The following is a 12019-nucleotide window of genomic DNA, read 5'->3' as shown; positions in this document are numbered from 1 at the left end:
CTGTTTATAGTACTTTTTCATTTCTTTGTATTTCGTGTGCTTGTTTAGATATGTTGATTACATTAAGTGTCTGTTTTCTGTTTTATATTTATATTAAAATTTTACAGGCAAGATGTAGAAGTTCAAAATATCCAGGTAAAACCAGGTTCAATATAATTATCCCCCTTGAGAACTGACCTCCTTATTTAACCATAGTACAAATCACTGTAATACTATCATACTATGTACTCTATGCTCTAAGTGATCCTGTAAGCATTTGATTTGCACCTAAAAGTGAGGATTGGTATCATATAGTGCACACATTACAACATTTTGCCTTAACCTGTGTCAAAGCATTGAGGCAAAGTGAAAGAAATACATTTAGACTTGAGACAAAGGATGATGCTGATGTCTGCAAAGCAGGAAAAGATCTACAAGTTTAGATGCTTCTCAGTTTCAAGACCTGTTGTGAGAGATTTAATCAAGAAGTTCAAAGACAGCCAAGACAGATTCTGAAAAGAAGACTAGTGAGAGATGTGTCTAAAGACTGCAGAACAACTGCCGAGACACTAGTGAAGGATTTAGCCAGGCCTGGAACTGAAGCGTCGGCGAAGACTCTCTAGAGTCCTGCACAGGAATGCACTGCCAGGCTTCAGACCAAGAAAAACTCCACTTCCACGCCAGGCTGAAGTATGCTTGGGACAACCTGGAGAAAAATTACACAGACTGGAAGTGTGTCATCTGGAAACAAAACTAGAGCTCCTCGGTCAGAGAGATGTTGTCTGCCATCTGGAGAAAGAAAGAAGAGGCGTATCACCCAAAGAACATGGTGGTGGCAGTATATGTGCTGTGAGGATGCTTCAGTCAGTCTTGTCATGGTGGAAGGAATCATGATGATCTGAATGTCTATAAAGAAAACCTGAAGCGTTCAGCAGCAAAAATTGATCTTGGTTTTTGTTTTTTCTTCCAAAATGAAAACAACCCGGGGCATACAGCTCCTGCTTTTGGTCAAATAAGGTAAAATAAAATGCAATAATGTAAAACTACTGTGTTGAGAAATGCATTAAAATGTCTCTGCTCTATGAGCAGAATATGGGAAATTTTCATAGGAGAGCTAATATTTTGCCTGGGACTGTAGAAGCTATAGGTATTAGTTATTAGGTATTGGCCTCGCAGATAAGGAAGTGAAAGGATTATCTATATTTTAATGCATATTGCCCACACCTATTTCTCTATTCTACGTTTAAAAGGCAGAATGTACTGCTGTGAGGCAGGTGAAGCAGAACAAATATACATCATATTTTCATTAGAGAGGTTTTGAATTCTGATTTCCTTCGCAGGGAGCTTTTTCTGAAAGGAAAAATGATAAAGATGAAGGTCAAAGACAATGACATTTACTTCTGTTAAAGACAGCTCCACATGCTGTCATATTCAAATAACTGAAACAGAACATTAGACATTTTGAACTCCTTTTTAGGCATTAAACAGTCTTTGTGGCTGTTAAATCTGCATCTCTATTACCTTGTCAACTTCTGAAGGACTGGCTGAAGGACGGAAGCAGTAACGTGAATGAAGCGCAGAGATACTTGTAGTCATAATGCGCACTTCTGCTCAATGAACAAGTCAAGTGTTAAAATGTCCTTAACTGCTCTGCTGCAGCTCATCTGCTGTTACTGCTGTGGTTGCACTGGGCATCTCAATGTGAAGGTCCTGTATGAATCTGATGAAAAGCACTCGCACAATTTTAAACCTTGAGTATATATATATATACATACATTACCGTTCAAAAGTTTGGGGTCACCAGGACAGTTCTATAGCTTCTCTGATCAGCATAACGGTTCTGCTGTGGTAACATCATTTCACAGGAGTTTTCTAATCATCAATTAGCCTTTTTAACACGATTAGCTAACACAATGTAGCATTAGAACACAGGAGTGATGGTTGCTGGAAAAGGGCCTCTGTATACGTTTGTATATATTCCTTTAAAGATAGGGTAGGAGATTTTGAAAACTCAGTGAGAGTCAGCCAGATTTCGAAAGTAAACACACGCCCCTTTCTCTCGGAGCTCACCCCGAAACCACGCCTCCCAATCACATGGACGTGCATTACCTGAAGACGAGCTGCGGTCTGTGACTTTGGTCATCATGCACGTACCTCTCTGGTGTGCGCAGAGCAGGAAGAGAGTGACAACCAGCAAATACTCCGCGCAGGGTCCACCCAGAGGATTGGCTGATGTTTTTAGTGTTTTATAGCTTCCACAGATGATTAATATTCTTCGTTTTAAAGCGAAACTGCCGAACTAATTGGTTGGTATCGGATTGTAAAGAGAAGTTACAGTAATTTAACAAAAAGTGCATCAGAATGAAATCTCCTACCCTACCTTTAAAAATCAGCCTTAGAAAAGTCATTTAGCACATTAACAATGTCTAGACTGTATGTCTGATTACTTTAATTTAGACATTTCCAAGTGGCCCCAAACTTTTGAACGGTGGTATATATTAAAAAAGCATGTTTGGTTTATTCCCTTGCAGCTAATTAAATGCTTAAACACAATATTTAGTGACTCCTGAGGCTACATATGAGCTGCAGAGCCTTTGGCACACAGATTCTAATTAATGTTCTGCTGTTACATCTGTCTGAAGTATTTCAGTATGCAACTTTAATTCTTGTGTTTTTAGCTTTTTAACAGTCGGGTGTACCTACACACTTTCACAGCTTGTATTTTTATAGAGGATTTAACACCAGTCTAATGGTTTCACGGGGCTCTGAGCAGATTTCATTTGTATTCTCTGTCCAAAAAGAGTCCCATGATTCATGCCTGCTTCTCTGAAATATGGATATTGATGACACGTTCATTGCACATGACGCCTCTGAGCTTTCTCTTTTAATTGAAAAAGCATCTATTTAGTGCAGTCGAGCGTCAAGGAAAGCAGTCGGCTACCATGACAACTGGAAATCTGCCATAGTAACAGTGGTTACAGTGGCTTATGTTGCTTTGTCAGATAATAATACAGTATGCGCAGCAAATTAATCCAGTCATGACACCCAAGCAATTATTCTGCCCACAGTTGTTCCTGTGTTGGCGGCAAAATGACATCCGGTTAAAAAAAAAAAAAACAGAAGAGCAAAGAGCATGTTTTCAGTATATTTTTGTTTACGTGTATCGCAGTTAGTACAAGAAATTCAGAAGTTTTCAGCAAAACTTTATTTTTCAGTGCATGAACGGAATACTATGTTAAGGTCATAGCCTGTCTTTTTCAATCCATTTTTAAATATTTTCTCTCTTTTTTTACATAAAAAAATAATGGAGCAATTTAATATACCTCTATTTTTTTCTCCCCAAAAGAGCACTCAGCAAGTATTTATAAAGGTGCTGTACAATGTACAAACATTTACATCTACTGTTCCCGACAGAATGTAGAAGAAGATACCACAAGGATTGTGTTTTTTTTCCTAAATGAAGCAATGCAAGGCCACAATATGATGCAGAGATGAGATACAAAATGGTAAAAAAACAAAAAAAGGAGAGCAGAGAACAGAGTGCAGGGAAAGTACAATAACACAGCGGGCATTGTCTGATTCGGATCCAGAGTGGACTGCCTGTACCTGACTCTCTGGGTTGGATTTACTCATTCTACCAACCAATGCTATTGCACAAAAACCTACCAGTGATTGGCTCATAGTAACCTGAAAACTCCATTATACAATCACACATGTTAACCACCATTCAGCTGATTTTATCACACATTTGCTACAATACTGTGTTCCCTGAGCTCATCTCAACATCTCTGAATTTCTTTTTTTCCTCGCAGTTTTAAAGGAGCACTTTGTAAGATTGCTACACACTCAAACATTTGTCAAGTTTAAATAATGAATTACAGACTATGCGTTGTGAAACATCTATTCAGGTTAGCACGCTAACTACCCAGGAGCCATATCCTCATGTAATACCACTTTGTAGCACTAGATGAGCTAGTGAGCCAGAGCAGTGTTGACTAAACTGACAGGGGGAAATTCCAATGTCTGCTCCCTTAATAATAAATCGTAATATATCCAAAGTGATATCACTGGATAGCATATAAATAACATGTGACTTTTATTGATATTTCATTGGCAGTAACTGTACATTTTAGACCTATTAGATGCTGTTAATGGCCCAAGCAGAACAGTAATGATGAGCTCTAGCCACAGTGGACTTTTACCCACGAGTCGACGCTGCGCTTTAAATGCTTCTGTTTTGTTTCTACTTGCTGTTAAGTTTCATTTTCACTCACAGTCGGGCTTAGGCTTAGACCTAACCTTAACTACTGGTTAACCTTAACTACTGGTTAAGGTTAGGTCACAAAACAGGGTTAAAACCAACATCTTCCGCTGCTGTGACGGTGTGTCAGTGTGAATTTATGGAAAGTAAAATGGAGTAAAATGACATGTGAAATGCTAAGATGCACAGTAACAATAAAATGACTTAAGAACCTAACGTGTTGATCATTTTGGTAATACCGGGTTGTTCAGCCAGATGGGTTCACCTTGTTTGGCCACACACAGCTCTGTGTGCTGAGGCTCTCTTTGGTGTTTATATCCACTAGCATTGAATATAATCGTTTGTGAGGGCTAACAGAACAACCTTCTAAAGAAAGATATCAAACATTTATTTTACAAACTGCTCCTTTAAAAATGCCCTCCTAAGAGACTGCACTTTTGTAACCATATCAGTTCAGCCAGCCTTTACCATGAAAGGTGTCAAGCTCTCTCTATATGTTTATATATATATATATATATATATATATATATGCTTTACAACAGCAGCAGGTTCAATATCTCAAGAAAACACCATATCACTCTCTAGCCTCTATCATCCATCAAGCTCTACCCTGGCACACAATCACACAGCAGGACTGACAAACATTCACAATTAAAACCCTCATGTTGCTTTTCTCAGCAGGCAAAGGTAAAACTAGCGGGGATATGACTCAGACCTTGCACAGCATTACATAAAATGCCATTTTAGCTTCAAACAGCAACTTTTTTTTTTTAAATTAAAAAATGATTATTTCCGCTTTATAAAACAATACCAATAATAAAATGGCAATGCATTGGTAGCAAGTCAACATCACGAATCAAATACAACTCATGGTCATTCTGTTATGCTACAAGGGCAGATGCAGTGCAATGGAATTCAATAGATAGTTAGAATCTGCAAAACATGACACATTCAAATATATATATTATATTATATTTCACAATGACACATGTTTTGAGCGATTGCAAACATTTGGTACAGCAGTTTGCACGTCACGTCTATACATTTTATAAACTACAAAGATCCATGGTATTTCCTTACCACTGAAGTATGCTGGAAAATCAGGTGAAAGCTCAAATAACATGGGACAAAATTTTTAAAGTCTATATCAAAATGTGGAATGGCTTGGTATACAGCTACATATACATATATTCATCTATTACCTCAATAAATTACACACTGGTTAGTTATCATACACATGGTAAACAAGATCTCAAACCACAAGTTTCTGGTCATTGTTATGATGTTGTTTGAATGGAGGAGTGTCATGACTATAACCATAGAACAGTCTAGAGAAGTCAGTAAAAGTAAACACTTGCTGTGTTTGAAATCTGCCTGGTGTTCAGAATGAGAATTATAAACAAGATTAAAGCTGCAAGCAGCATTGCGGGCCCTCGCGCACCTTGCGATCCGCGGGGCTATCGCTGTCTTCTCTCCTATGCTCTTGTCTCCTATACTCTCCTGTGCTATGCCCTCCTCTCCTCTCATTTGCAGAGATGTACAACAAACACATGTTTACAACCACACTTTCCTGCTACCAGTAGGTGGCGCTATGACCGTATCATCCTATTAGCATATATATGTGTTCAGACTCGGGTCCATAGCAGTACTGTAAGATTTTGGCCACATTGCATGAAGTATATGGGTAGTACTGCATAAAACACAGCGAGTTCCTTTGTAATGGCGAACGGTCAACTTTGAGGCCACTCCCCCGCCACACGGTAATACTTTTGAAAGAGTTTTGGAATGCGTCTATTCCCTATGGTGTCCTGAGTGGACACAGTGAATTTCAGCTCAATTGCATGAAGTTTGTGATGCGTGAAAAGTTTTGAAGCAGGGTCACAAATAGGCAAAAAATGGCCACAAAAGTCAAAATGGCGGACTTCCTGTTGGGTTTGGAGGGGGGGTCCAAGAGACTTTTTTGTGCGTCTTGGGGTGATACACATGTGTGCCAATTTTCATGATCCTGTGTCAAACTGGCCAGCGGGGCTACGCGTTAGGGCAATAAATACAGGGAGTTCATTTGTAATGGCGAATGGTCAACTTTGAGGCCACACCCCCACCACACCGTAATACTTTTGTAAGAGTTTTGGAATGCGTCTATTCTGTATCGTGTCCTGAGTGGACACAGTGATTTTCAGCTTGATTGGATGAAGTATGCGAGGCGTGAAAAGTTTTGTAGGAGGGTCACAAATCGCCAAAAATTAACAGAAATTTCAAAATTGCGGACTTCCTGTTGGGTTTGGAGGGGGGGTCCAAGAGACTTTTTTGTGCATCTTGGGGTGATACACATGTGTACCAATTTTCATGACCCTACTCAAAACAGGCCAGGGGGGCAGGCAGAAAAACCTATGAAAACACAACATTTTGTGTAGCCAGTAGGTGGCGCTCTGTCAAAGCCTCAATATTGTTGTATAGATGTGTTTAGGGTCAGACTCTGATCATACATGTGACATTTCGTACAGATCGGACAGAAAACGAAGAAGTTATAGAGACTTTCTGTGTCCTCAGAAATGGTCAAACTTTGAGGCCACGCCCCGGCCACACCGTAAGACTTTTGTAAGAGTTTTGGAATGCGTCTATTCCCTATGGTGTCCTGAGTGGACACGGCGAATTTCAGCTCAATCCGTTGAAGTATGCGAGGCGTGAAAAGTTTGGCAGCAGGGTCACACATCGCCAAAAATGGCCACAAACCTTCAAATGGCGGACTTCCTGTTGGGTTTGGAGGGGGGGTCCAAGAGACTTTTTTGTGCGTCTTGAGGTGATACATATGTGTGCCAATTTTCATAATCCTGTGTCAAACCGGCCAGAGGGGCTACGCGTTGGGGGCGCTATAGAGCCATTTTTATATGTGCATTTCAAAAGTCAGCAAATTTCAAAATTTTTCGGGCGAATGAATTTTTCTACCAAGTTTGGTGAGTTTTTGGGCATGTTAAGGCCTCCAAAAATGCGATCTCGGAGGGGGAAAAAAAAAAAAAAAAAAAAAAAAATTAAAGCTGCAAGCAGCATTGCGGGCCCTCGCGCACCTTGCGATCCGCGGGGCTATCGCAGTCTTCTCTCCTATGCTCTCGTCTCCTATACTCTCCTGTCCTATGCTCTCCTCCTCTCATTTCCACAAATATACAACAAACACATGTTTACAACCAAACTTTCCTGCTACCAGTAGGTGGCGCTATGAACGTATCATCCTATTAGCATATATATCTGTTCAGACTCGGGTCCATAGCAGTACAGTAAGATTTTGTCCACATTGCATAAAGTATATGGGTAGTACTGCATAAAACACAGCGAGTTCCTTTGGTCAACTTTGAGGCCACTCCCCCGCCACACAGTAATACTTTTGAAAGAGTTTTGGAATGCGTCTATTCCCTATGGTGTCCTGAGTGGACACAGTGAATTTCAGCTCAATTGCAAGAAGTATGTGAGCCGTGAAAAGTTTTGAAGCAGGGTCACAAATAGGCACAAAATGGCCACAAAAGTCAAAATGGCGGACTTCCTGTTGGGTTTGGAGGGGGGGTCCAAGAGACTTGTTTGTGCGTCTTAGGGTGATACACATGTGTGCTAATTCTCATGATCCTGTGTCAAACTGGCCAGCGGGGCTACGCATTAGGGCAATAAATACAGTGAGTTCCTTTGTAATGGCGAACGGTCAACTTTGAGGCCACTCCCCCGCCACACGGTATTACTTTTGAAAGAGTTTTGGAATGCGTCTATTCCCTATGGTGTCCTGAGTAGACACAGTGAATTTCAGCTCAATTGCATGAAGTATGCGAGGCGTGAAAAGTTTTGAAGCAGGGTCACAAATAGGCAAAAAATGGCCACAAAAGTCAAAATGGCGGACTTCCTGTTGGGTTTGGAGGGGGGGTCCAAGAGACTTTTTTGTGCGTCTTGGGGTGATACACATGTGTGCTAATTCTCATGAACCTGTGTCAAACTGGCCAGCGGGGCTACGCATTAGGGCAATAAATACAGTGAGTTCCTTTGTAATGGCGAATGGTCAACTTTGAGGCCAGGCCCCCGCCACACCGTCAGACTTTTGTAAGAGTTTTTGAATGCGTCTATTCCCTATGGTGTCCTGAGTGGACACAGTGAGTTTTAGCTCATTTGGAGGAAGTATGCGAGGCGTGAAAAGTTTTGTAGGAGGGTCACAAATCGCCAAAAATTAACAGAAATGTCAAAATTGCGGACTTCCTGTTGGGTTTGGAGGGGGGGTCCAAGAGACTTTTTTGTGCATCTTGGGGTGATACACATGTGTACCAATTTTCATGACCCTACTCAAAACAGGCCAGGGGGGCAGGCAGAAAAACCTATGAAAACACAACATTTTGTGTAGCCAGTAGGTGGCGCTCTGTCAAAGCCTCAATATTGTTGTATAGATGTGTTTAGGGTCAGACTCTGATCATACATGTGACATTTCGTACAGATCGGACAGAAAACGAAGAAGTTATAGAGACTTTCTGTGTCCTCAGAAATGGTCAAACTTTGAGGCCACGCCCCGGCCACACCGTAAGACTTTTGTAAGAGTTTTGGAATGCGTCTATTCCCTATGGTGTCCTGAGTGGACACGGCGAATTTCAGCTCAATCCGTTGAAGTATGCGAGGCGTGAAAAGTTTGGCAGCAGGGTCACACATCGCCAAAAATGGCCACAAACGTTCAAATGGCGGACTTCCTGTTGGGTTTGGAGGGGGGGTCCAAGAGACTTTTTTGTGCGTCTTGAGGTGATACATATGTGTGCCAATTTTCATAATCCTGTGTCAAACCGGCCAGAGGGGCTACGCGTTGGGGGCGCTATAGAGCCATTTTTATATGTGCATTTCAAAAGTCAGCAAATTTCAAAATTTTTCGGGCGAATGAATTTTTCTACCAAGTTTGGTGAGTTTTTGGGCATGTTAAGGCCTCCAAAAATGCGATCTCGGAGGGGGAAAAAAAAAAAAAAAAAAAAAAAAAAAAAAAAAAAAAAAAAAAAAAAAAAAAAAAAAAATAATAATCCTAAGGGTTTCAATAGGGCTCTTGCACCATTCGGTGCTCGGGCCCTAATAATAATCCTAAGGGTTTCAATAGGGCTCTTGCACCATTCGGTGCTCGGGCCCTAATAAGAACTCCAAATCCTCAGTGATGTGCAGAACACGTGCAGTAAAACAAACAGAAGAACCGGCTGCATGCAGTTGAGCAAACCTTTAAGAAAAAAGACAAAAGTCAAACTATCCCACGATGAGACCGAGAGCAAAAATAAACCCGAGGATGACAGTCACACTGGGTGTATACTACAGATGAGAGGCGCGGGCCTTTCTCCTATCTTTGCATATGGGTCATTGCATTGTAATGGGTGAAGAAGCGCTGTTGGTAGTCGTTGTTCCACAGGAGGCTCCCAGGATTGGCACATATTCATATTTTAAAATGTCTTTGTCTGACAAGGCCCCCGAGCATGCTGCAACATGCCGTAGTCCCACATCAAAGATGCTGAAGCAGCGGACAAGGCAGAGGGGAGCTGCTACATGCCACACATGATGTCACAGGACTCCCAAAATAGAAATCTGGCCATGGTCCAAAGATAATAAAAGTGGCACCATGTTGCACTTCTCTGTTTTTATGGAAGAACTCAGGAAAAAAAAACAATCTGCTGAGGATATTGTTAAATATTCCACGGCACAGCTCGTGTCCTGGTGATTCAATATTCTGTCACAAAGGGTCGCGGAGGACCTCTGCCTCGGAGAGGATTCTGGCTGAGCTGGGCACTTTCCAAGGGCCAGGGCTAATAGGTCCCTTTGGGCTCTGCAGGGCCACTGGAACACTGTTTATAGAGGCCACAAAGTCTTCCGTACTTCTGTCTTCTTTGGAGTAAGAATCTCTTCCTTTTGCCTCTCTTGGCGGCGCTACAGAGCCTTTTCTGTTCCATATATCTTTAAAATACAACAGTGATTCTCTTTTGTTTATAGATCCTTTAATAGCATTCCTGTCGTCTGCAGCTTTACCTTTGTCATTCCCATCTCTGTGCCCTGAGTCTTTACCTGAAACTTTCTCACTCTGTCTATTAGGCAATGTTCTGTGGTGGTGAGACTCTGCCATCATCTTTCTTTTAAAACTTTCTTGCTCACTGCCAAGACTAGTCCTTTCTCCTCTCCCCTCCACCCCCCTTCCTTGTTTATATCTTCTGATCTCCAGATTCCTCCCTTCGCCATTTCGTTTTTCATGACCTAAGCTCTCTGTGCTGTGAGAAACCTTTAATCTCCTCTGAAGGCCTTGTTGATGCTCTGTGCGCTGCAGGGTCGAAACCCCTTGCTGTCCAACTTGAGAAGATACTCTCGGGCTTGCAGATTGTGTTTTTGTTTGTGTCTGAGGGATCTTGTTCCTGCTCATTGTTGCTTCCTCTGCCTGACTCTCAGTCTTTTTGGGACTGTGATGTTGCTCTTTGGCTTTAGGAAATGTCTCCCCTGTTTTCTTTGGGCTGCTTAGCACTCTGTAGTCTTTTATGGGCCTGGTCCTCATGTAGAACTTCATATGCTCATGGGAGGCAGGAGAGAGCCTGTCTGCCTCCTTGTCTGCCCACTCACCACTCTCCTCCACGGAGCTTAAACCCCTGCTGCTGCGGGGCTCACAGCCTTGTGGGGATATGGCGGTCCAGCTGCGAGAATGCTTCAATTTGCTGGAGAAGGGAGAGGAAACAATGGTGGAAGCCCCGGTGGGATATGGAGAGGACAGGGGTGATGTGTCAGAGAAAAACACCTCTCCGGAATAGCTTGCGGGTGAAATGAGTTTTTGATCATGTTGACCTGTAAGAGAGGCACACGCATTTTACACGGGGAATACTGGAAGGAGAGCACAGCAAAACTGAAATTTAGAATAAAAGGCAGAGAAAAAAATATATTACAGAGGTTAACAGTGGGGAAAATGAAAGAAAAAGTATTACCAAGGTAAGAGAGAAGAGACCAGTAAAAGCAGTGAAGATGTTAGTGTTGGTGCTCAGTGTAATAGCACACAGTAGAGGAAGCTTTACTACCTGCATCAGGGGCAAGAGAAGAAGAAGAAGAGCCAAAGGAAGCAGATGGTTAGCCGTTTAATAGATAAATAAAACTCTCAGCACACAAAGTACATAGAAATCAATATGGGGACACCACCCTTTAACAATGAGATGGAGTCTTTATTACTAACTGAATATAAGGTTTCAGCATTAATCGACTGTCAGTGTTATCTTTTTTAAACCAGTGAACAGCAGTAAAACAATTAGGAGGTAAATCGAAATACTCAGACTGGATAAAAAAAAGATACAGATATTTTAGCATTAACAATTAAGAATTGCTTATAGTGTCATATAGTGAATGGTGCATAAACCAGATCAGAACTATGGGGACAGTTTCATATAGTGACCATAGTGATCAGGCCAAAAATCATCATCTGATTTCAGTTTGTCATAAAAAATTATTCTTCAACATTAAGGGGTGCCGCCATGATAAGTAATCATGTAAATTTTTTCAATGCATATACACATACAGATTTTACCATGGGTTTCACATGTTATTAAAAATCATAGATTATCCCAACATGATACCATATAAATATTATTATATGGATATTTTCAATATGTAAATGTACAAACTTTACAATCGGTTTTACATGTTATAAATATCTTCATATACCCAGAAGCCATACCAATGTATCACCATACGGGTAACAAATATGGCAGAATCCCTTGGAACAGAGAGGGGATATAGCAGCATGCCACATATTAGTCTAGCTATTTT

At 41.3% G+C, this 12019-nt stretch overlaps 1 protein-coding gene across 2 annotated transcripts in view; it reads right to left on the bottom strand.

Moving 5' to 3' along the window:
- Nucleotides 1-9378: 9378 nt before the first annotated feature.
- Nucleotides 9379-12019, bottom strand: part of magi3b (membrane associated guanylate kinase, WW and PDZ domain containing 3b) — a 125460-nt gene continuing 122819 nt past the window's right edge. For both annotated transcript variants that reach the window (XM_028406176.1, XM_028406177.1), the window contains exon 21: nucleotides 9379-11050. In XM_028406176.1, coding sequence (XP_028261977.1) covers nucleotides 9960-11050 — 1091 coding nt within the window. In that variant the 3' untranslated portion in view covers nucleotides 9379-9959. The remainder of the gene's footprint in view (nucleotides 11051-12019) is intronic.

Source organism: Parambassis ranga, chromosome 5 (genome assembly GCF_900634625.1).
Source record: "Parambassis ranga chromosome 5, fParRan2.1, whole genome shotgun sequence".
In the NCBI taxonomy this organism is placed as follows: Eukaryota; Metazoa; Chordata; class Actinopteri; family Ambassidae; genus Parambassis; species Parambassis ranga.
Note: the sequence above shows the minus strand (reverse complement) of the source record. Positions and strands in the feature narration are given on the sequence as shown.